We start from the raw sequence: 25901 nt of genomic DNA, 5'->3' as shown, positions 1-25901 counted from the left end.
TATGAGTTGCATACTGTCTCTTGCTTCCCTGCTTTCATATCTAGCTTTCCATAACCACACTTATTTTCTTCAGTTATTAAAAATATAAAACTTCATTAAAGAACAAGCATATCTAGTATCAATTTATCAGAAATGTATCAAAAATTTTTATCTACAATAAAAGCATTGTTCTGTCAAGTGTGGAAAGAAAGGGACAAAAGTAGTTTACTGTAATAATTTACAATTTATTAACACAGCAGATAACATGATTTATAGACTAACAGAGCTTGGTGCACAAAAGGTGTTAACAGCTGTAGAAGCTGATTTAACACTTTTTTAATTCTTGAGAAGCACATTTATGATATGAATTACACAATATGCAAATTCTCGGCCAGGTTTTTCTGCCTTCTCTACATCCTCATAATAATAAATTTTGACGAAGGAAAGAGCAGCAACATGGTTCGAAAACATGGTTCAGAATTATTTAGTTTTGGTTAAGGTTTATTTTGTTTAGTTAATTTTAAGTTTCTATTCCAAAATTTCAAATTATTATTGGCTGAAGCATTATGAAAGTGTCATAAGTGTTATGTAAGAATCACATGTGAAGGATTAACTTTGAAATGATGTAGTTCAGAGTGATTTTTTAAAACATTTACTTTTTTTTTAAGATGTGAAGGGAAAATAACCAAATTAAAATCGACAATTAAGGGACTACTGCAAACTGAAATCAGAACTTTAATTTACACATTTTTTACCTACACATACTGTGTATAGTGCATGTTTGTATATGAAAGTTTTTATATAAATGTCAAAAAATCAGTATTTAGAAACAAATATATAAACAAATTAAATACATTAAAATAATAATAAATAAAATTTTAAGTAATAAACACTTTTTGAGAATTAAACTACCTTAAATAAGTTTCATTAAAACAAGAAATTTTCATGTTTATTCCAGAATATTATTTTGGCTATGAAATATTTCAGCCAGTATTTTCCACACATTTGAACACTGTGATGTACATGTAAGTAATTATGAAATACTACAACACACAGTTTGTCCATTTGACAATCTATCTACATAAATCGCTCAAAAAAATAGCTTGAAGAAAATTATTAAATATGAAATAGCAGCATATAATAATTAAATATAACAGAAACTCTTTTATAATTATAATTATCAGGTTAATCAGAAAGTATTTCATTTTTTTCCCAATGGACAGCTCAAGTGCATTTTTTCACAGAAACTTTCCTTTTAAGCTGCATAATCATTATATATTTTGACAGCTGATAATAGCAAGGCTTGCTTGTGAAAAAGTTTGATTGGTTCTACACAGTAGTTTTTAGTTCTTGCCTTTCAAATATGGTAAGTGAAAAGCATTATTTTCGGTCATATTTTACTTTTTTAGTCCAAAGGAGCTCTTGTTTTTGTTTTGCGATTTTGCATTGAAAACTTTAAAAGGATGTACAGTCAAAAGTCGTTAATCCGGACTCGTCAGGACTTCGGCGATTCCGGATTATCGATTTTTCCGGATTATAGATCATCAGTTTAAATCTCATAAGATGGCATGCAGAAATTCTAAAATTAAAAATATGAAACCGCAATTTATGAAATAAAGAACAATTATGATCTAAAGGGTATCAAAATTTACAAAAAAAAAAAAAAAGCTTAATATTTATTTGTTTACTTTATTAAACATTTCTCTCAATGTAAGTTGTTTAAGTTGCTTCATTTTATGTGATAATACTTTCTCTTTAATTCTATAAAAAGACATAATTTCTTGTTCAGTTACAAAGTCCCGTTAATTGCTGTGCCGAGAATACCGACTAACTTGTCAATCGAAATTTTTTCGTTTTCACTAACCTCTCTGTCACATTCTTCATGTCTTTATCCATTTTTTGCAGCAATTCCACTTTTTGTTTGTTGGACATCGAAACATACTTTCGTTTTGTAGATCCTTTGGAAGTTCCAGCATCGGAAATTCTATTTGACATAATCGAAAGTTCAAGTTTACTTTTATAAAATTGCTCTTACAGTCTGCAAAAAATAATAAGCGGGATCCAATTCGAAGATTAAGGAACAACGCAATCATTAACATTAACTGAAATATATAATTAGATAATTTTAGCTACAAAAAAAATGGGATAGTACAAAAAAATTTTTGAGGTGAAGCTAATCAAGTTTTACTGACCATCACAGCAAACTGGTTTCAGTCTATGTTGCCTTCAACACTTGAAGAATATGAAGCGAAAGATGTCTTTGACACATATGAAACTGGGTTATTTTACCACTGCTTAACCAATAAAATTTTATTGTTTAAGGAACAATCGTGTTCAGGGGGGAAACTGTCTAGAGAATGGATTATGGTATTGGTAGGATGCAATTCGGATGGTTCTGAAAAACTACCTCTATTTGTTATTGGCAAAAGTTTGAAACTGTGATGTTTCAAGAATGTTAGAAAATTACCTGTCGAATATACGGCAAACTAAAAGGCATGGATGATAGCTACGATGTTCACTGATTGGATCATGAAGTTAGATAAGTGATTCTAACTAGAAAAGCATAAGGTTGCAATAATAAGTGATAATTGTCTAGCTTAACTCAACATTGTATTGAAAGCTATAAAGCTTATCGTTTTGCCTCCGAATACAACAAGTGTCCTGCAGCCTTGTGATCAAGGGATTATACAAAATATGAAATTTTTCTACCGAAAGCAATTGCTTCAAAAATATTTACTCGCAATCAAAGCAAATGAAGATTTCTCAATCAATTTATTAGATGCTCTTCATATGTTGTATTCTATTCTGCATGGAATTCAGTGACTCCAAGGATGACTGAAAATTGTTTTCGTCATGCAGCGTTCTCAAAAGTATTAAGATTCTTTGGCTCCAAATGAAATGGAGAAGGAAGATACTGAAACTGAGCTGAAACTTAATTAAATGTTTGAGAAAGTTTCTGTATTATTGGACTGTCCTACTGTATCATCGGAAGAATTCGTTTCAGTAGATGATAATAATATGTGTACAGCCTCAATTATGGCAGACAGAGATATTTTGCAATTTGTTCAAAGCTAAAAATATGATTGATGCAGATTCCGATGACGAAAATAAAATGAATAATGCAGCTCCTGTTCCCACATCATTCGAAATGAGGAACATCATGAAAAGTATGTGCAGTTATTTAGACGCACATTCCAATGGTGAAATGAATAACAAAATATATGAGATCGAACAATTTGTTGATAATTTGAAGCTAAAAAAGACAATGCAAAGAAAAATAGCAGATTATTTTCCAAAAAGTCAATAAATGTTTTGTTTTTCAAAAAAACTGAAAATTTTGTATTAAATTTCATTAAGTTCTAGTGGATATTTTTGTTTCATTAATATTTATTAAATACATGCATATATACATAGCTATGTAAATAAAATCTTCTTTAATAAACTTAATTTTGTTGAATATATGTTTATTTTATTTTAATTTGACAATATCCTTTAACATGAAAAAATATTTCAGTCGCCTCAGTTTTGTGTTAAAACAATTTTCATTATATATATAAACTAAAAGGTTTTGCATATAAAAATTACTTACTTAAAAATATATGAAATCCCAACAAATGACCAAGGAGTGCTATCGCCAGTAATGATAAAGCTGCAGTTATAAACACAAAAGTAACCCAAATTGAACCGTGTACTGGCAAAAATATCAGGATCAGCTCCTCTGAAAAAGAAACCAGAAAATAATACAAATTTATGCATTGATATTATTTAGTACTGACAGCAATTAAAAAGGCTAAGGTGCAAATTTTTATCCCAAAAACAGAAATAAGGAATTTAGAAGTAAGTAAAGAGAACAACTGTTCCATTAATATCAATTGTGACATACACTGGACATACACACTACTCATTTATAGAACTAGATTACGTTTTTTTTCTGACAAACAATTTCTGTAAATAAAACTTATTAAATTCCATAACTCAAGAACGTTGTTCATAATGTGGTTCCAATTATGTATGAGCAGAAAAATGTGATTTCTTGTAGGTTTGGCAGTCTTAAAAAAGAATACTTTCAGGAAATATTTACTAAATTTAATAAATTTCCTTCTCCAAATTTTTCCTTTTCTCCATTACATTGCAGATTGATTAACTCAAGTTGCATTAGCTTCTTCAAATAAAATATTAAAAGGAATACCAAAAGATTTTAGGATCATTTTGCCAACTATAAAAATCTGTACATTTTTATTAAAATAATAGCTGCAGTGTCTAGATATAAATGGAATAAAATGTGTGCACTTGTTTGTATTCTTAAACATGCTCTAGTATTTTAGAAGTGATACACATTATTACTTTTTAGTGATACACATTATTACTTTCAGTTGGAAGCTGAATACTGATAATTTCATTTGAATGCTGATTCAATATATGAAGATGGATTTAAAGATGTTTTTCATACATAGTTCAAAGATTTGATGCACTGAACAAACAGAAATATTAAAGAAAATGTCAAATCAAATTATGATGTTTTAGGGCTTCAAAATAAAATTTTTTTAAATAGATAAATTTGGCATTCTGGTTACCCACAACCCTACAAAAAAAAAAAAAAAAAAAAGGTATTCACGATGCCAAGCAGTATGTCACCAATATAATTATGTGACAGTCCATGATGTCACCAAAAATTATTTATTGGCAACCCAAGTATGCATGTAGTCTGTTTTGGGCAGGGTGCAATGCTAAAGTTGTATGGATGAAGTTTGTATGGATGGAGTTGTACGGATGGTTTGGATGTAAGGAGTTTGTGCAACTCTCTAATGATTTTTTTTTTCTTAAAGTGAAAACAGATTACACTGTGCATAGAAATAGCTCAAAATATCACTAAAGGATTTCTTGAAAAAAGTAAATGTTTTGTTTCCAATATTTCTTGCTTTTTAAATTTCATTCATTGATGGCTCTTTTACAAAATTCTTATTAGTACACTGCCACTTTGAAAATAGCAGCTGCAATTCCCACATTAGCTTGGTGAAAACTTTGTTGCCAATCAGTTAGCAGCTTTTGGGTGGAAGTGAAAATAATCATAAAGTATCAAGTTTAATTACAACCCCCCCCCCCCGAAAAAACTTGAAAGGTTTCAAATTTTAAATTACGTGCAAAGGCACTTTTTTTTAACGTTTTGTGTGTTACATTTATTTATTAAATATCATGTTCTTTGCACTTAAATCATAAAATTCAGTTCAGTAGCAATGTTGCAAAATAATTTTAAAATGAGCATATCTTTAGAATTTCTGATACATAGTTCTGGTCACTGGAGATAAAACGGTTCCCCATCCTGTAGAGTGTTGCCATTGTTTGCTTTGAAATCCTTGAGTTTGTTAATCAAAAATTCTTTAAAGTTTTACAAAATAATCGATAATATAAACAAATTCCAAATTTCAAATTTGGGCTTTTAGATGCCCATATTCGCAGTAGGATTACGTCATTCAAAATTGGATGGCTCTAGGTACCGTTGTTTTATCACAATGCGAGAAACATACATATATTTATGCAGATTCTTCATTATTTAATTTCTTTAAATAAAATGCAGGACTCTTAACATTTGGTGGCAACAGTTTGAAAAGCAAAACGGACATTTATAGTGATTCAACGCAAAATCGCAAAACGAAAACAATAGTTCTTCAGGGACAAAGCCCCTTTGTACTAATAAAAAAAAAAATTATGGAAAAAAAAAAAAAAAAAGAGACTGAGATTTTTTTAAAGGCTCTAAAAAAAAAAGAGACTGAGATTTTTTTAAAGGCTCTAGATCCAAAGTGGACATTTCACTTCAGTACAATAATCAGTGTACCCTCCCAATCAATACTTTCTGATAAGAAACCTATTTATGCCTTTTCAGTTTCAGTCAGACTGATAATGAATATTAATGACCTCACATTTGTAGCTATAACAGCTTCATATTTTTAATGAAAAACTTCCATAGTTTTATATTTCAGAATGCATATTTCCAAATAATAAACAAAATTGAATGACAAGTGTATTGCAAAATTGATATATAACTTCTCTTTTCACATTCAAATAAGCTGGTGATACATAAATTATAAATAAACAAGTAAAGATAAAATAAAATATTCCACAGATACATAAGATATATATATATATATCCACAGCAGGTAAAAACAATATTGTCAAATAATACTTTGTTTTATTTTTCTTCTTCTTTTCTTTTTATTAAAAATGATTCCAGTTAATTTATGAAGAATACAGAAGAGGGGGCAATTCCACTGAATTAATGAAGAAAGCTGAAATTTTTTTCTAGTGTAAAATAACTGAGTAATTAAAAAATAAATTAACTATAATTTCTAACCCTAGATGGATAATCATACCATTAGAAATGCACTCACCAATGTTTCTAACACTTATAAACAATATTCAGTACATTTCTGATATAATAGATTACTTAAGAAGGGAAAAAGGCCAACAGGAAAGGAAAAGATACCTGTTAGTGTAATATTAGGGAACAAAGATGAAGATTCTGCATAGGGTTCAAAGGTTGAAGACAACAGAGAATGATGATTTGTGCTGTTAATTTCCATATTACTTGCAGGCCATAAAGAGTTGGGAGGATCATCTAACAATAAGAAAGAATCATATTAAACAAATCTACTAACTGAGGACAGGATAAAGAAAAAGAAATTTTGTCAAGGTAATATTAGTTACATATTAAGGACAAGTATGTTAATTCAAAAGTTAAGCTAAAAGAAAATTATTAAAAAAGACTTCAAAATCCAGTAACAATCAATATTACAAAATCAATTTTGAATTTTGATTTATCATGCAATACATAATACATGCAGGACAACATGATATTTCAGGATGAGAGTATTTTGCATCTTTAATTCATAATATTTAATGCCAAATCCTAAAACTGAAAATTTTTACATAAGAAAAATCACTGGGCTAATTTTTAGTTTGAGGTCTAGGTGGCCACTTTCATACAAATAATAAATGCTTAACATATAAGACAACAACTAAGCAATTTTTATTTTTAATGCATTCAAAATTCATATACTAGGATCTATTGTATCACATATTTACAAAATTTATCAATGTAATTTAATGCATGAAATGTAAGCAGCCAATAATGTAGTAAATTATGATATATGCTTTTAAATAGCTAAATCAATTAATTATATGTAATTTTTATTATATAATATACATTTAAAATTTGAAAAGAGTTCCATGCGTTCAGCAGTGGTATAAGAGACATTAATGTCTTTTTCAAAAGTTTGGTTTGTAATTAAATTATAGCAAAATTCCTTGCACAAAAAGGAATTTCAGATTTCTGAAAAAAGTATTAATGTTTCTTGGCCAAATATTTTCTTAAAAAGGAGCTCATATATATTTTTGTAAATTATTCAGGCTTTATGTTCATGGATAATAATAATGCACATGCTCATACATATCAGTTCGTAGGTGAGTTTTGCCAATGCGAAAGACTCCAACTCATGGAGTAGCTAGCATCATCTCCAAATTTGAATCTGATATATAAATGATAACTATGAATCTCATATATGAAACTGATACAGTATTCATGGCATACATTAGTTTGGAAAAGAACTGCAATCCATTTGCTTCCAACAAGCAGCATTTTGGAACTCTGAATGGAATTCTTCAAAAATGGAGTTCACTAAAAAACATCAGAAATCAGTACAAGGTTTATGTGTCAGGAAGGAGTTGTCAAATTACATATTAATTATTATCCCCCCCCGTTTCATGCAATTTAAATTTTTTTGTTAAACTTTTAAAATGTATTTAATTAATGCACTAAAATTTAAGTTTTAAAATGAATTCAAAAACAATGAATGAAAGGGGAAGGAGATTTGGAAGACTACTCCTACAATACAACAGACTTCATGTATAGAGAACATTTCATCTACCATTAGTTTCTTCTTTCAGAATAATATGTATGGCAAACATGCAATTACTTGTTTCAACATAGTTTAATAGTATGCCTTTTTATTTTAATTCAGTAATTTACCAATTTATGTCATTGTCTATATCATAACTAGACCACTCTTTTGCAACACATATGTACAGTGCACAAAAAAAGGGGGAGGGAGGCAGTTCTATATCTCCGGTCTACCAATTAAAAAAATTAAAATTGTGTTTTTCATGTCTCGAATGCGCGACTTAGGATATATATTAGATTTATATACAGCAGCGGCTCTCAAACTTTTGACTAACGCATACCATCTAAAAAAAATTGAAAACCTTCAGTACCACCATTACAAAGTACTACTATCACTACCATTCTTAAACAAAGCTCAGATCGTATAAATTGACGAGTGTTTGAGAGAAAACTCAACCAAGATGTTGGGGTTTTAATTTTTGAATTTAATAGTTAAAAATACTTTGCTTCCTTGCGTAGCACTTACTTTTCTCTTGCGTACCACTGGTTGAGAACCCCTGATATACAGCATTGTTCTAAGAAACGTATTTTGACACAAAATCGGACTTTTTCTGATATGACATGCCAATTTTTTTCCATATTTCGATCCTACGACTCAAATTATGCCTAAATTTTAAATTTTGTGAAATTTGGTGCGGAAATTATGAAGAAATTCAAAAATTTATCTTGATGCATTTTTTTCAGTTTGTGAATTAAGTATTTATCCAAGTAAAGAATAATTTACTTGGATAAATACTTAATTCACAGTAACCTACTTACTTGCCCCTCACTTTTTTTTCAATTCATGTACAAGCGGAAAAAAAGGTCCATTGTTCATTTTTTCAAATAATTTTAACAAAGTGCATAAACCACATTTTCGTTATTATTGCTTATAAAAAATACACCAAATTTCAAAACGTGCCAAAATGTAAATTCATGTGTACCTTAGGAAATTTTGAATAAAAACTTCTATTTTTTTACAGGTATGCTTAGAAATACATCTACTTTAAGATGATCATTAAAATTTTATAGATTATAATTAAAATTTTTTTTGAAAACTTCATAAAAGTTATTTAAAAATACAAATTTAAATACTAATAAATTATAAAAAATGGGCGAATTTTATTTGGTATTAACTTAAATTTCGAAATGTGAAAGGAAGAATCAAATAAGTTTAATAAAAAAGAGATATTAATAATGTATACCAAATTCAAATAACATGGAGGAGCTAAAATTTTGAGAGCAAATTTCTAAAAACTACTGCGATTTTTACAAAACTTGGTAGTTTGGCATAATTCAAGTCGTAGAATCGAAATATTGAAAAAAATTAGCCTGCCATTTCAGAAAATGGTTCGATTTTGTGTCAAAATACTTATATTAGAACAATGCTATATATAAATCTAATACATATCCTAAGTCGTGCTTTCAAGACATGAAAAACGCAGTTTGAATTTCGTCAATCGGCCTAGTAGAACAGGAGATATAGAACCGTCTCCCCTTTTTTGTATGCAGTGTACATTAGTAGACTTGTAGCACAGAAATGTTAATATATTCATTTTAATATACATTATTAACTTATTAATTACATTATTAACTTATTAAGGCACTTTCTAATGCACATTATAAAGTGCCTTCAATCAACATGTATGATCTTATGATATGTTAGCAGTTTATCAATAAAATAATGTAGCTAACAGCTCAGATAAATTAGCTAAAATGTAATTTTAGAAAATAATTAGGTCCTTTTGAAATATTAAATAACCTATATGCATCAGCCACAGATAAACACACAATCTACAATGATAATACAGTACCTCTGAATATGAGCTAATGGTTGAGCGAATGTTTTCATCAGGATGCGAGTGAAAATTGGGATATAATTTATTGTATTTCATTTTCTTTGCAAGGATAAAATGCATGAAACATCTTAAAAGACTTTACATGAATTATCAATATGTCTTGTAAGTACCACAGAGACAGGGAAAGACCCTTTTATTTGACTCAAATGAAAGTTAACAAATGGCACTATTTGTGCTTAAAAAAGCCAACAATGATGGCTTAAAGCAAAGATAATGAATTAAACTGAAAAAAGTAAGTCAGCATAACGGCTGCACGATTAGAGTACTGTGCAAGTTGGCTCTAACCTAAGGTGAGCATAAGAAGCCTAACGTCAAGAATAATGTTGACGCTGCAAAATACTATTAGCAAGAGAACCAATCTAGCAATGTGGCCTTCAGCAAGCAGAACACGCTCTGATTCTACCCTCTAAAATCATCCTTTAAATATTCTCTACTTCATTTGAATATCACGTGAGCTAGAAATTTACATTCTGGCAAGAAAATGGAAATAAAGAGGATAGGAAAGCTGATCAACATAACTGGTTAAAGAACTGAAAATGATACTTTTTAAAATCCAGGTAAGAGGTTTGCTATACCATCATTAATTAGTGCTATAAACACAGCGAAGATCAAAGCTGGTTTGCTCATTTCACTTTGTATACACTTAATACTTCTATTAACTGGATCTCTGATATTTCATGCTCACTTTCTCAAATTCTAAATGCAAGTGCATTAATTTGCCTTTAATATTAAGATACTAAGTTTATAATAAACACAAATATTAATATTAATATATACTTATTATTAATATATAACAATTGATCTTTAGAAATTGAGTAAAGTAAAAGTCTGACTGTCATTCGACTAACCAGAAATAGAACTCAAATAACCAAAATATTTTAGAATTTAACCCCCCCCCCCCCACTTAGCTATTACCCAGAAAGTTAATACTGAGAGAAGTAAACAATTATGTAAAATTAATACAGAATTTAAAAAAAAAATTAAATTTGTTTTTGTTAGGAACATACTTTTAAATTTTTGTTAACACTTAATTTGCACTTTCAAAGAGACATAAAACTCTAGTTATATCTACTTTTATTTCTAAACCTCACCTGCTATTTAACATATACTATATTGGGTGAAGCATCTGTATATTTATTATTTGTAGCTGTTGACTATCTAACTAAATTAAGAATGATCTTTTTCTTGTTTTCCCAACTAAATGACGAACATTTCTGCAAGAATGAATTAGTGGAGAAAGAGTAACATAAATCTACAAAGAATAATTAAAATATAATGCAGGTAAGTAGAGTACAGTAATTAAACTTTATAAAACCAGTCTTTATCAACCGGATTTCTTTGCATTCTCTTTTATTTGTTTTTATTGCATTTTAAACAGTTTCTATTAATTTTTTATGCAATTCAGTGCATTTTTCTTATTAAAAAACAAATAATCAAAAAACATTTTCGTGGCTATTTGGGGGGAACAGCAGAATGGATAAATGGTATTTAAAATATATTTCAATGTGAAACATTGTTTCAGGATACAACTACAGTGACTTAAAAGCTGGTCACAGAATGAATTAAACATTTATGGTGAGGTACCATCGTATCTACAGAATCTTTAACTGAGATTAATAAGTATTAAACAATAAATATTTAGTAAAAAAAATGAGTGCTAGATGTTTAGCATGCTTAATAATTAATCTGGAATATCTAGTGCAGCATTTCAGAAATTGCATATTCATACTCAGATAAGCTAGAAAATTTTCCAGATGTTTGAAATGATATATCTCCTGTCCCCTAGGTTCTCACTAGTATTCACTAATCCATAGACCTGACTAATGCAATAATCAAAATTATAAAACTGTTTGATAGATCATGTTTCTTTTTACTGAAAAACAACAGTAATACACATGGTTGATGAAAACATTCTTTTTTACCCAGTAAACTGCAGATATCATATGTGATCAGAATAAGATGCTGGCAATTTATTAATCCAAGAATGTAGTAAACAGCTCAGATAAGTTAACTTCAAACAGTATTTAAGTAAATTAAGCCAGTAAATGATAATTTTTAATTTAAAATAATGTAAAATAGGTTTCCTATAAATTTATATAGTTCATTTAATATGCAAAATGATATAAATAAGTATAAATATTTCAAAAGACTGGTGGTCTTCTGTCCCCCACTAATAAAACTGAGCCCTGAAAAATTGATACAGAATTCTGAAGAGGTTTTTTACATACACTGGTCATCAAAATTAAAGGATAATGACAAATACAATGTAACTGATGCTTAATGAAAAATTATTAACAGAAATTTGTACAAAAGCATTACTTAACATAAATTACATGTTCGGCAGTTGATTATTCACAAAATATTGAAATTAAAACCAAATTTATGGAAATTGGAAAATGAAGGAAAAATTAGATCATCTCTTGCGGAAAATTTTTTTCTTTAATATGCTGTATGGTCATCTCGGGCAGATACGCATATCTCACATCTTGAGAAAGTGTTGATTAAGTCTTGTAGCATTGCAGACCACTCTTCTAAAACTAGTTTTCAGCTCCTGGAGGGTCCAGTGAGGAATTTTGTGTACTGAAATTCAGTGCCTTTAGGCATCCCACAAATGCTCAATCAGGTCCAAATTATGTGAGTAAGGTTGTCAATCCATTCGAGTGATATCTTCTGTTTGTAAGTATTCTGACCCCATATATGCGCGATGAAGCCAAGCACTGTTATCCATTAGCAAAAACTCTCAGCCAATAGTACCACTAAACAGTCTAACTTAGGGTTTCAATAACCTTTCACTTATCTCTGAGCAGTTATAGAACATTCTGAAAATATGCAGCTCAAAATAACCTTGTCATGATTCCACTCCAAACCACTAAACCATGGTCATGAAAATGGGATATTTCACAGATAAGGAAAGGCAAGCTGGATGTTCCTCTCTCCAGATCAAAACACATCTAAAATTACTCTTCAGCCTATATCTGGACTCGTCAGTAAGCAATACTGAGACCCAGCCATCTTGGTTGCATTGAACATGACTATGGCACCAGTTTAAGCAGGCACCTCTGGAAGCTGGAATGTGTGGGACACAAACTATTCATTTTCTTGCATACCGCCCAACCTCATTTAAGCTTTTGTATAGCAATAAAATGGGTAATTCGAGATTCTGTGGCTGAATGAAGGTCTAAAACCAAATCTCTTGTAATCACTTCGAACTGACAACGACAGAAAATGGTCTTCTGATGAAGTTGTTGCTCTTGGTCTCTCTTGACTAGGTTGTCTATCAATTGATCCAGTGCTTAAGAAGCAGCTCCAAACTCTTGATGGGCACTTTGAGAGATATTCAAATCTTGGACGACCTCTATTTGTATTTGACCTCTCTCAAATCTACCAATTATTCGCCACTTGTGACCTTCACTTAAATGATGCCTTTGAGCCATAACTACTCTCAGAAACCACATTCACTCTAAGCAACACTACAGATGGGAATTTCAACATGCGTCTATTGTGCACCACATTGTAATTCCCTGAATTTCCATATTTTTGGCACTAACGTATGCAAAGAAGTGCAGTTTTGCTTTCAATTGTATTTAATTAACGTAAATTATTACAGCACTTAGCATTGGTTGCAACAATAACTAAGGCTACTTTTTTCCCAGTATCCTTTAATTTTGATGGCTAGTGTATAAGAGCACAATCTAGTTACATAAAATAATTTAATAATATTTTATCAGGAGTACAAATTAGTCTCTGCCATTTTTTGATCAAAAATTGGGCATTTATTGTGAATAAACAGTACATTATGTTTCATTCAAAGTAATGTTTAACACTAGCCACTACTTTTTTCCATCTTTCAGGCAACACATGGATATAGCACCATATACAGGACCATCTACAGCTTTGGAAGAATGCTTTTTTCAAGGCTGTCCACAAATCAACCCAATTTTTGGTATCTTCATATGATGTGAAGCACTGCTCAAATAGGACATGCATCATTAAGTCAAAACAATAATCAGAAGGAGCAATGACTGGTGAATGCAGCGGAACAGAGTGAACTTCTCATTTGAGTGTTTCTGACTAGTTTTTACTGGCACTGCAACAAGTGGATAAGCATTATCAAGAGAATAATTTTGCCATGTCTGGAGTAGTGGTGGGCACATTTTTCTGTGAGTGCTCAGATCAGTCTCATTGACTGTGTTCGTTAGAGAGCCCCAGTAATGGTTTTATTTGGTTTGAGCAACTCATAATACATGACACAAAGTTGATCCCACCATATAAGCACAAGATGACTTTTTTCCATCAATATTCGGATTGACTGTCGATGCTGAAGCATGGCCAGGTGGTTCTCATGATTTCTTCTTCTTTGAGTTATCATAAAGGACCCATTTCCATCACCAGTTCCTATAAGATGTAAAAATCCCTTTTTCATATACCTGGCAAGCAGTATTTCATGTGTAAAAAATTGGCATTCAATGTTTCTTGGCTTCATTTCATATGAGGCCCAATTTCCTTGCTTTGGAATCACTCCCAATAATTTTAAACAATGTGAAATTGCTAGTTCAATTCTAATGTAAGTGCAAATTCTACTTGCATTTGGCATGAATCTTCATCCAACAATGCTTTCAAGTCCACATCTTTGTTGACTTTCAACCTTCCAGCCTCTTCTTTGTCTTCAGTGGCACAATCACCATTCTTAAACTTTTGAAACTGCTCATGACAACTTCTCTCAGTTAAGGCAGTCTCACCATGTGCTTTCTACAAGCAATCAATGCACTTCAGCTGCAGATTTCTTCAAATAAAAGAATTACAATCAAAAGTTCCTGCAAATGATACTCATTTGGCTCAAAACTTGACATTTTTTCACAAAAAAATATGACATGCTGATATAAAATTGCTAATATTTCAAAGTTATTTTGTTAGTCCATGTTAAGCTTTTCAATATGATGTTTTACATCAGATAATTTAATCATAACTTACTGGTGGTACCATTTGTTTTGAAACAGCAAAGATTTATTTGCATGCCCATTAATTTAATATATAGACCAAACTTACAAGGATCACTCTTCAATTTTTTAGACACACAGAGATTTTTAAAATGATACTTATAAATTTTAGGAGGGTTCAAAATAGTCTCTTTCAGCATCATCTGTCTTCAGCACTTCTCTGGGTGAATATTTAAAAGATTAAATGTCTTAAGCCATTCATTTCTTGGAATGGAAAAAAAAATTGCATTTATAGCCTTATCAAACTCATCTTCGGAACAAAAATAAGATCCATGTAAGTTTTTTTTTTTTTTTTAGATTAACTAACCAAAAGTCACACAGAACTAGACTAGGTGAACAGGGTAGATGTTCTATAATTCTGAAGTGTTTATGATCAAGAAACTCACCTGTAAATCTTGCTGATTAAGAAGATGCATTGTCATGGTGACGTACAAGTCCTCTAATATTAACTTCTTGAAAACTTTCTTGCGGACACTGGTGTACCAGTTAGCTGTGGCTGTTTTCTGTCTTACCAGCTTGATAGCTTTGACCATACTATACTTCTAAAGAAAACGGCATGCATTACTTTTTTTATGGCACATTGTCTTTTCACCATTGTGGGCATGGGATCATCTTCAAAGACCCATACTTTACTTCCATGATGTGTTGGAATGTCAAAAAATGGTATGTATGTGTCATCATAAATTATGATTTTAGAAATAATGTGGTGGCCATCATCTTTAAGTACTTTAAAGGTTTCTTTACTGATTCTGACACACTCCTCATTTTGGTGCTCAGTTAAAGTATGGGGAACCTAATGGCAAACTATTTTTTTAAGATGCAATTCTTCATGAATACTTTTGGCGCCAGATCCAATGTTAATTCTTCTGTATCATTTGGTAGGTGCAGCAATTAACATCGATTAATATTTTCCATATGGCACACACATTATTCGAGATTGCTACTGACAACGGCCTTCCTGTATGTTCATCATGCTGAAGAAATTTGTGACCTCCGTGAAATTCTGTTAACCATTTGAATACAGTAGCATGAGATGGACCTTTATTTCCAAATGGTAATTGTAGATGTTGAACGCATTCTTCTTGATTTAACCCCACTTTAAAATCACAGAAAATCATAGCACACTAATATTGTCACATCAACTCCATTCATTTTTTCTTCTACCTAAGATTTATTCTACACTAAACTACTTGCAGTTGGTCGGTAAAAAATTGTCTACTAAGCTAAAATAATTAATATTTTTCAATCTAACTGCTAATTTTAATTTGCCACTTATCATACGTGTGTATCTAAAATATTTCAGAGTGACCTCCATATATAAGAAATACTGGGTCCCTAAGCAACCACCTCGGTGCAATATGGTGATATGCACAATTTTTTTGAAAAAGATTGCCAAACTATCAATATTTATGATAACTGCACATACATTTTCAACATATCAAAAGAAAATAGTATTTAGCAGTTTAAAATGCAAATTTTAATTATTAAATAAGGATTACATGATAAATGAAAAAATAAAATATTTACATTTTTTGCAAAATCCTTCTGTTATTTTTTTCACTGTTCTTCTCTCCGTGTCCATAATCATTTTTGTTTTTTAAAAAAAATCTGTGAACTGCACACACTTGGCATTGTGAACTAACTACCTATCAAACACATCTCATCATTATTCTCTTTAGCAATTTTGTGGCAAACTATTAAATTCCTGCAGAAATGTTTCCTCAGTTTCTTCCATTGATGGCAGATTTCACAGACACTTATTTTAAAATTGAATTTAAGGCAAAAAATATCATGATTTGCTTAGAAAATTTGCTGGCATACAACAAAAAGAATGCATATGAAAATGGCGAAATTACTTGACTGAAGAAGTGCTATAAGCATGGTTACCTGAAAAGTAATTATATGCATGGTTGCCAGAGTTGGGCACATTTTGAAAATTTTGGTGTTTTCTACTAAGGTGGTTAGGATATAAGTACCAAATATTGTACTGGCTTATTGAAATATATTATTAATAAACAGGGATAGAAATTAAAAAAGCCTCATTCAGTGTTTTTGGCACCTATACTTACAACTATAAATACACCTCTTTCCATAAGAAAAAGTCCAATATATCAGCAATTTATTTAAAATGCTATTATTACTACTTGTTTTGAAATTTTATAATACAGAAGCAAATTATCACTATGTCTGAAAGTAATTACAATATCAGACAAAGGTTTAAATAAGCCTCTTATTCAAAAAGAACTTAGAACAAACATAAAGGCATGTTCTGATGCTACAATCAATTACATCTCATGGTGAAGTAATTAAACAAGAACAGTCAAATTCAAACTAAAACTGTGGACTAGTGGTCAAAGATTATATAATTTAATTTTAATTTAATCTACCTCTGTAACTTTATCATATAAGGAAACAGAAATAGAAAATTATAGTAAAGGCTGAAATCATAAACAATTTGGTAATTTACATAATAATATAGTAATATTTGCACATATCTTTAAAGAAGAATTTTCTTTATGTATTCAGTTCCTTTCTTCAGCATCTTTCCTTTTCATTTTAGAATTTTTGGATTTAATTAAGGATTTATGTTTTTCTAAAAACCACAAATGCATTTAGAATGTATAGAAAAAGTGACTAATTTAATTTCGTTCATAATATGGAATTCAGAAGAAATATGAAATATATATGCTAAAGGCTGGGTACAGAGCTGGTGTGACAGAATTTTTAAAATTTAGTGACACACAGAACAACAAAATCTAGAAATGGCAAAACTTTTAGAATTTAGAGCAGGCATTGAAAGCAGAATTTAAAAAGGCACTAGGCAGCAGAATTTAGGATCCACAGAGATTGCATCAGGTGAGAAAATCCCTAGTGCCCACTCTGTGTATGATGCGTTAATACATATTAGATGAATCTTTTAAATTGTATGTTTTCAATTTCTTTATTGATAAAAAAATCCCTTTCTATAATGCCTGCCCAAGTGATAAGATAAGAAGCATTTTCGATATTTTCCATGCTTGTGTCTAGTGAAAAGTAGAGAATATAAAGGGAAGATAAACATGTTAAGAAAAAGATTCTAGTATCAGGAGTAAAACATTCAAATATTATGTCTTCATTGTTCTTACAGACATTCTCCAAAAAGTAAGAAATTCATTGCAAACTTTCTGTAAAATACATCTATTACACGTTGATACCATGGAGACATTTTTCATTTTGTCACATATTTCTCGAATCTTCTAGAATCGTGGGTCTATAAATCTTGCCTTCCAATCCTTCTAAACTTTCCAAGCTGCAATGTCAAAAATACTAAAGAAAAATTATCCCAACCAATTCTGCAACAGCGAAAAGCCAGAAATATTTTGGAAAAAAAGAAAAGGAGGGAAAATGTGTAAAAATAATTTTATAGAGAAAACTTATGCACATTCTGAGTCAATTACACGGAAAAAACACTTACTAAGAAAAAATTAAAAAGAAGACATTTTTAATTAATATTTTTTAATTAGCTAATTTTGCTTTTGCTAAGAGCTGTTTCGTAAATTGTGCTTTATAGTATTATACCTTGTTTATTTTTCAGATTCAAAATATTGTATAATAAGTTGCCAAAATAAAACTTTATAATACGATAGCCAAAAATCAAAACGTTTTATTTTAATGTTATTTTTTCAATATAACTCCAATGTTATTATTTTAATGAAATTTATCAATGATACAATGCTTTAAAAAAATCATAAAAAAATTCTCAGATTTCGGAATTAAAAATTTTCTATAGAAACTGATCTTAAAATCGCCAAAACGTTGATAAGTCACCAAATTCAGGACCGTTTAATAAAATAATTCACATAAGCGAAAATTGCTTAAGAGCTCTTTATTACAAAAAATGAATTTTGAAGTGCTTATGTTTCACTTCTTTCAAGTATCTCATCATTTATATTAGGAATAGAAATAAATTATAACCCATGAACACATTCAAAAGATAACCATATACGTCAGAGAATCACCAAAAATATTCCTCCAAAATGCTAATTCACACTCAAAATGGCAGTCGTAAACACAAGCAGAAATTTCAGATGATTAAAATTAAGGATTTTGTAGTAATTTTGGCCAAAATTAAGGACTTTTAAGGACCAAAAATCGATTCCGAAAAATGTAAGGACTTTTAACCCGCGAGCACACGCAACGGGTATGTCATACCCATGTGCATTTTTCTTTTTGTATATTTCTCACCCATTCTTTCATAAAAGGACGAAACTTGCTGTAGCTGAGTTCAAGGTCACATACTTAAATGGGGTACATTCCTGAGGTGACAGGTGCAACGGTTTTTTAGGAATAGCATTGTTCGGGCATGTCATACCCGCGCATGTACTCGCGTTTCTCAGTGAGTCACTTCGCACTTTTCGTTTTCAAGCTTTTAGTATAGGTTTTTCTTGAGTTGTAAGCATGGCGCTGTATATTCCTTACGATGAAGAGATGAAAAGATTGAGAATTCTTCTTGAAACAGTTTCTTCTGATGAGGATTCATTTAGTGAAGACGATGAAGATGTTGATGACGAAGAATATAAAAGTAATCATGATTCATCCACAGAGAGCAGTGATTCAGATACAGAAACATAAAATGAAACTTTGGAATGTAGCAATGAGTTTTATGTTGGAAAAAAAATGGAGTAAAATGGAACAAAAATAAATTCCGGACTAATGTTAGAATTGGCGCAAAAAATATTATAACTAAACTCCCTGGAAATACGAAGTATTCTAAATACGTCTCAACACCTTTAGATTCCTGGTCACTACTTATCGATGAAGATATGTTAAAACATGTAGTCGACAATACAAATATTTATATTGATTCAGTACGTGGAAATTTCACTCATGAACAGGATGCGAAAGCAACAAATGAGTTGGGAATCAAAGCTTTAATTGGATTGCTGTATTTATGTGGAGTTTATAAATCATCCCATGTGAACGTAAGAGATTTGTGGGCAACAGACGGAACGGGAATGGACATATTTCGGGAAACAATGTCAGTGAACCGATTCCTCTTTCTTTTACGATGCCTCCGTTTTGATGACATTAGAGATCGCCCCGGTAGAAGACACGTTAATAAATTAGCTCCGATCAGAGAATTTTTTGGAAATTTTGTCACAAATTGCCAAAAGGCTTATACTGTAGGAGAGTATGTGACCATTGATGAGAAGTTGGAATCATTCAGAGGTCGTTGTTCCTTCAAACAATATATGCTCAACAAGCCAGCAAAGTATGGCATAAAAATATTTGCTCTTGTAGACGCAAGGGTATTTTATACCTGGAGTATGGAAATTTATGCTGGTAAACAACCAGATGGGCCATTTCAAGTTGAAAATGGTGCAAGCGAAGTTGTCAAATGTTTAATGAGGCCCTTATACAACTCTGGTCGAAATTTAACAGTTGATAATTGGTATATGGGATATGAATTATCTCTAGATCTCCTAAAGAAGAAAATTACGATAGTAGGTACAATGCATATTCTGGCAAAGAAAAGAGAAGTATATTCTTCAATTTTCGGTTTTCAGAAAGAAGCAACACTTGTATCTTATGTGCCGAAAAAAATAAGAGTGTGACCCTGTTATCCACAATGCATTCCGCGGATCAAATCGATGAATCTACTTGGGAATCTAAAAAGCCTGAAATCATTACATTCTATAACATGACAAAAGGAGCAGTCGACGTTGTAGATGAGATGGCAGCTGCGTATTCTACAGCAAGAGTAGCACGTCAATGGCCTATGGTGATTTTCTTTTCAGTGTTAAACGTGGCTGCCATTAATGCAAGAATAATTCTACTATCAAAGAAGGAACCACCAACAGAATACCGTACCAGGCATACTTTTCTCAAAGCCTTAGGGATGCAGCTAATAGAAAGTGTTCAAAATGAACGACAATGAGCATTTGTAGTTCCTGATTCTAGACAAACACTGACCACCGATGAACATGTTAACAACGAAACACCCCCAAAAAAACCTAAAATTACTTACAAGAGATGTACAGAGTGCCCCAAGAAAAAAGATAGAAAGACTAGATTCATTTGTGAAAATTGTAGCAAAAGTATATGTATGGAACATATGACCTCATTTTGTAAACAATGTTCAAAAAATTGTAAGTAAATAATTTTACCTCTTCTTATTCTTTCATATTTTGTTTAAAATGAAGTATTAACTTGGTTTTACATTTTAATTTCTTTTAAAACTGATTAATTTTATTCGGCAAATTTTTAATCACAAACTTTTTATTCGGGTATGACATACCCGGCGCGTGTTCTCGTGTTCGTCAGATCGGTGCGTGTGCTCGCGGATTAAGGACTCTTACGGACCGTACGAACCTTGTAATAGGTTTGTTCGATGTTATGCAAATTGTATTTCTTTCTTTGTACCGAGGAGCGGCGCAGACGCAAATTTGTTAGGTTTTTAAAGCTCGCGTTTAGAGCTTTGAGGTTGCTGTGAATTACTGGAGTTTCAACCAAGCAGAGGTTCTTCTGAGTTTGTATTGGTAAGCCGCCACTGAAGTCGGAGTTTGTGTGGTCTTCGCCGTTCCTAAACTAACTTACTCTTTGAAAGTCAATAAAGAAGTTTCAGTCAACGTTATGATTCTGAGGTTTTTTGGGTTCTATACTGAAGTAATATCAAGTCAATTTACAGTCCACTATTTTTAAACAATGGAACGTACATGTTTTTTGATCTGTCAGCTACGGAGTCACAGTAAATTTGGTGAGTCAGTGTGTTTTTTTATCTTTCTTATTAGATAATGGAATTTACAACGCTTAAGACTAAAAAGCGTATAGCTAAAGCTAAGTAAACTGAAGGAGAAAATTACAGTGACTTACGATTCTGCTGATGTTGATCAGTTGGAACTTTTTAAATCTAGATTAAATAATTTAATGACTGAACTTTCGGACATTTTTAGTAACATATTTGTAGTGTGTGAAGAAAAAGGTATTGATGTATTTATAGAAGAACAACAGGTCATACAAGATACTGTTGATGAGTTAATTTGAATGCTAACCAGAGTTAAGAATGTTAAAGACATTAGTGTGGAAACTAAATCTTGTGAAATAGCGAGTATACGCTTACCTAAGCTAACTCTTCCTGTATTTAGTGGCAGTACTGAAGAATGGTTATCATTTTCTGATTTATTTAAAATGGCGATAGTGGATAATGACAGTTTATCAGGTGCACAAAAGCTACAATATTTAAAGGGTTCTTTAAAAGGAGATGCTTTGCGGATTGTTCAAGCTTTAACTATTTGTGACAGGAATTTCAAAATAGCGTGGCATTTATTATGTCAAAGATTTTCACATAAGAGAGAATTACTTTCATCATTATTAAAGAAACTCTTGTATTTATCAAATTTACAAGCTGAAATTCCTAGTCAGATATTAGCGTTAGTAGACACTGTAAGAGAGTGTGTATGTTCGTTTGAAAATCTAGGATTCAAAGTGGAGCAATTCGCGGATACTATTTTAATGTTAATAGTACAGTTTAAATTGGATTCTTCGACGAGAGGATGGTGGGAAAGAACACTAAAGAGTGAGGAAATACCAACGCTTAATAATCCGCTAAAGTTTTTGAAATCTCATGCCAGAACCTTGCAAGCAGGTAAAACGCAAGGTGTTAAAAAACAAGTTACAAAAGACAAATTAACTTCATTGGCTTCAGAGATTCGCGCGCAGTGTACGTATTGTAAAGCCGGTCATTCAGTTTTTAAATGTAATAAGTTTTTAAATATCAATGTTCAGGAACGTGTTAATTTTGTCAAGAGAAATAATGTTTGTTTTAATTGTTTGGTTTCAAATCATAAAGCTTTCGAGTGTAGAAGTACACACAAATGTAAAAGGTGCTTTAAAAATCATCACACACTATTGCATTTCAAAAGAGTTCAAAATGAGCCAAAGGCACTTAAAGGAGTTACGAACAGTTCGAATGAATTATCAGTGACGGCTAAGCCATTTTTCCCTGGGCCAGAACCTCGCGCTCAATTGGCTGGGTCAGGGGAGAATATCGCAAGTTCTAGTCCAGTAATTAAATCTTGTGTTTCAGACTTTAATTTTCAGAGTGAAGTTTTATTATGTACGGCTGTTATTAAAGTGTTAGATTCATCGGGTGAATACCAATTGTGTAGAGCCCTCCTTGACCCTGGCAGTCAAGCAAGCCTGACTTCAGAAGATTGTGTACAAAGGCTAGGGTTAGCAAGAAGAAATGCCAAAGTTTTTATTTCATGTTTAGGGTCTTTGGATACGAAAACTAATGGAATTACGGAAATAAACTTCGTTCTGCATTTTCCGGCGAAAGTGTCATTTAAAACACCAGTATTTATCATCAATAGAATTATTGGAACTTTTCCGCATTTTACATTGGATAAGAAGTACGTTGAGGAATATAATGATTTAATGTTAGCAGATCCAACATTTTACAAAAGTGGGCCTGTTGATATACTTTTAGGCGTAGATATTGCCTTACCTCTTTTAAAGGGAGAAATAATTAAATGCGAAGAAGGTAAACCGGTAGCTTCTCGTTCTGAACTAGGATGGATTATTTTAGGTAGTGTGAATAATTCAACAGAAATTAGTCCTACTATCTATGTTAATAATATACAAGTGGAAACTGATCAAATGCTGTCTGACTTTTGGAAATTGAATGCTGTACCTACGTTTGACATGCTTACTAAAGCGGAGAGAGCATGTGAAGATTATTTCAAATCTACATATACGAGAGAGGAAAGTGGGGTATATACTGTGAAATTACCGTTTCACTCTCCGTCTTCTCAGCTTGGAGATTCCAGACAATTAGCTATGCGTAGATTCCAATCTTTAGAAAATTCACTTCTAAAAAGGCCTCAGATATATGAACAGTATAAGGATTTCATGAGGGAATACCTTGAGCTGAGACATATGGAGGGAGTGCCTGAGGGAGAGATTCTTATTGACCCTACGTATTACATGCCTCATCATGCCATATTAAAGGAATCAAGTACTACGACTAAACTGAGAGTTGTTTTCGATGTTTCAGCTAAAACGACATCGGGTCTTTCATTGAATGATATTTTGATGGTTGGGCCAAGAGTTCAGCAAGAGCTGTTTCCAATTTTTTTATGGTTTAGAACTCACAAAATTGCAGTATGGGCCGATGTAGAGAAGATGTTCAGACAAATTCGTGTCCACCCAGAAGATACAAATTGGCAACGAATGCTTTGGAGGGATAGTCCTAGTGAGCGCTTGAGTACATTTAGATTAGTGACAGTTACATATGGGACTGCCTGTGCGCCATATTTGTCTACTAGAGTAATGAAACAACTTTCATTAGATGAACAAGTGAGATTTCCTTTAGCATCAAAAATTGCCTTTCGTGATTTTTATGTTGATGATTTGCTTTCAGGGGCACAAAGTGAAGAGGAAGCGAATGTTCTAGTTCAGCAGTTGAATGAAATGATGAAAAGGGGTGGATTTCACTTAAGGAAGTGGATTTCAAACAGTTCAGCTATTTTAGAGAATATTCCCGAGTGCTTACGAGAATCCAGTATTTCTCTTGAAATAAACAGTGACAAGAAAGTAAAAGTATTGGGAATTAATTGGAACAACTCTAGTGATACGTTTCATTTTTCGGTATGCATAAGTGATAAAGAGTTTACTAAGAGGACTATTTTATCAGAAGTAGCCAAAATCTTTGATCCAATGGGATGGTTAGTGCCAACAATAATATACGCGAAAATATTATTACAAGAGTTATGGAACTTACAGCTGGATTGGGATGAACTCGTTGATAAGAGAATAAGTAGAAAATAGAAGCGTTTCTATCTAGAATTGCCCTTATTTTCAAGCTTACAATTTCCGAGGTATGTCTTGAGTCCGAAGGCAGTAGTTATAGAAATCCATGCTTTCTGCGACGCTTCAGAAAAGGCTTATTGTGCAGTCATCTATCTCCGTACAATCAACCTTGATTCGTCAGTCAAAGTAAGCTTTCTGACATCGAAAACCAGAGTAGCGCCCTTAAAAACCCAGTCTCTTCCGAGACTAGAGTTGTGTGCTGCGTTACTTTTAACCAACCTCTTACATGCAGTATTATTATGCATAGAACTGCCTATTAGCAATATTTACGCATGGACAGACTCGTGGGTTACATTGGCATGGGTTTCGTCCGAACCTCGCCGTTGGCTACCTTTTGTGGAAAATCGAGTTGCAAAAATCCAGGAAGCTGTTCCAGGTAATCAATGGAATTATGTTGCTGGGAAAGAAAATCCTGCAGACTGTGGGACCAGAGGTTTTACTCCATCAGAATTCCTACAATGTGAGTTATGGATGAAGGGACCGCAGTGGTTATACGAATCCCTAATTCATGTACAGCAAAATCCAAGTGTAGAATTAGAGGGTGAAGTTATGTTGAAGGAATTGAAAAAGAGTTTCAGTTCAAATGTTTCCAAATTTGAAGAGCCTAGTGTGTTTTCAAGATTTTCATCATGGTTAAAGTTATGTCGAGTGTTAGCGTGGTGTTAAAGATTTAGAAATAATTGTAGTAAGTTACCTACAGAGCATATAAAGGGTTATTTATCTACTGAAGAATTCTGTGAAGTTGCTTCTATGATTGTTAAGATAGTGCAAAGAGCCGAATTTCCAGAAGAATTATTCTGTTTAGAATCTGGTAAACCCTTGAAGACATCAAGTAAATTACTGTCTTTAAGTCCTTTCTTGGATTCCGCGGGAGTAATGCGTGTAGGCGGAAGGCTCAGAAACTCTACAGTTTCAAATAATCAGAAACATCCTATGATTTTACCTAAGAATCACAATATTACGCGTTTAATTATTAAGCATTATCATGACACGTATCTTCACGCAGGTACGCAGCTACTCACTGTGATATCTGGCGACTGTTTGGCGATCAACAGAGCGTGCTTGGCGCAGGTAGCTCTTCTCCGAAAAGGGTTAATGCATTTATTAAGAGTTGCATGTTAGCCTCGGAAGAGGAAAGTAGATTGTACTATGCGGTAGGAGCGACGTACTGCTCTGAGTAACTATTATATTATGCTTTGAATTATATATTTAATAAATGTTTGTTTCATCTTGCTAAATGGTGCCTTGTTAAACCACGAAGTCATCACACTCACTTCTGTCATA

General features: G+C 31.9%; 1 protein-coding gene across 2 annotated transcripts in view; it reads right to left on the bottom strand.

Moving 5' to 3' along the window:
- The window catches only part of LOC118203995 (uncharacterized), an 89674-nt gene that overhangs the window by 37566 nt on the left and 26207 nt on the right, over positions 1-25901 (bottom strand). For both annotated transcript variants that reach the window (XR_015040682.1, XM_085815010.1), the window contains exons 6-7: positions 6461-6592; positions 3569-3697 (exon numbers count right to left, since the gene is read on the bottom strand). Coding sequence is in view for 1 of the 2 variants with exons in the window: in XM_085815010.1 (XP_085671136.1) it covers positions 3569-3697; positions 6461-6592 (261 nt within the window). In the remaining variant the exon portion in view is untranslated. The remainder of the gene's footprint in view (positions 1-3568; positions 3698-6460; positions 6593-25901) is intronic.

Source organism: Stegodyphus dumicola, chromosome 4 (genome assembly GCF_044657685.1).
Source record: "Stegodyphus dumicola isolate Sdum_Otavi_A_Nest chromosome 4, ASM4465768v1".
NCBI classification, from domain to species: Eukaryota; Metazoa; Arthropoda; class Arachnida; order Araneae; family Eresidae; genus Stegodyphus; species Stegodyphus dumicola.
The sequence above is the reverse complement of the archived record's forward strand: the minus strand, read 5'-3'. Positions and strand labels throughout refer to the sequence as shown.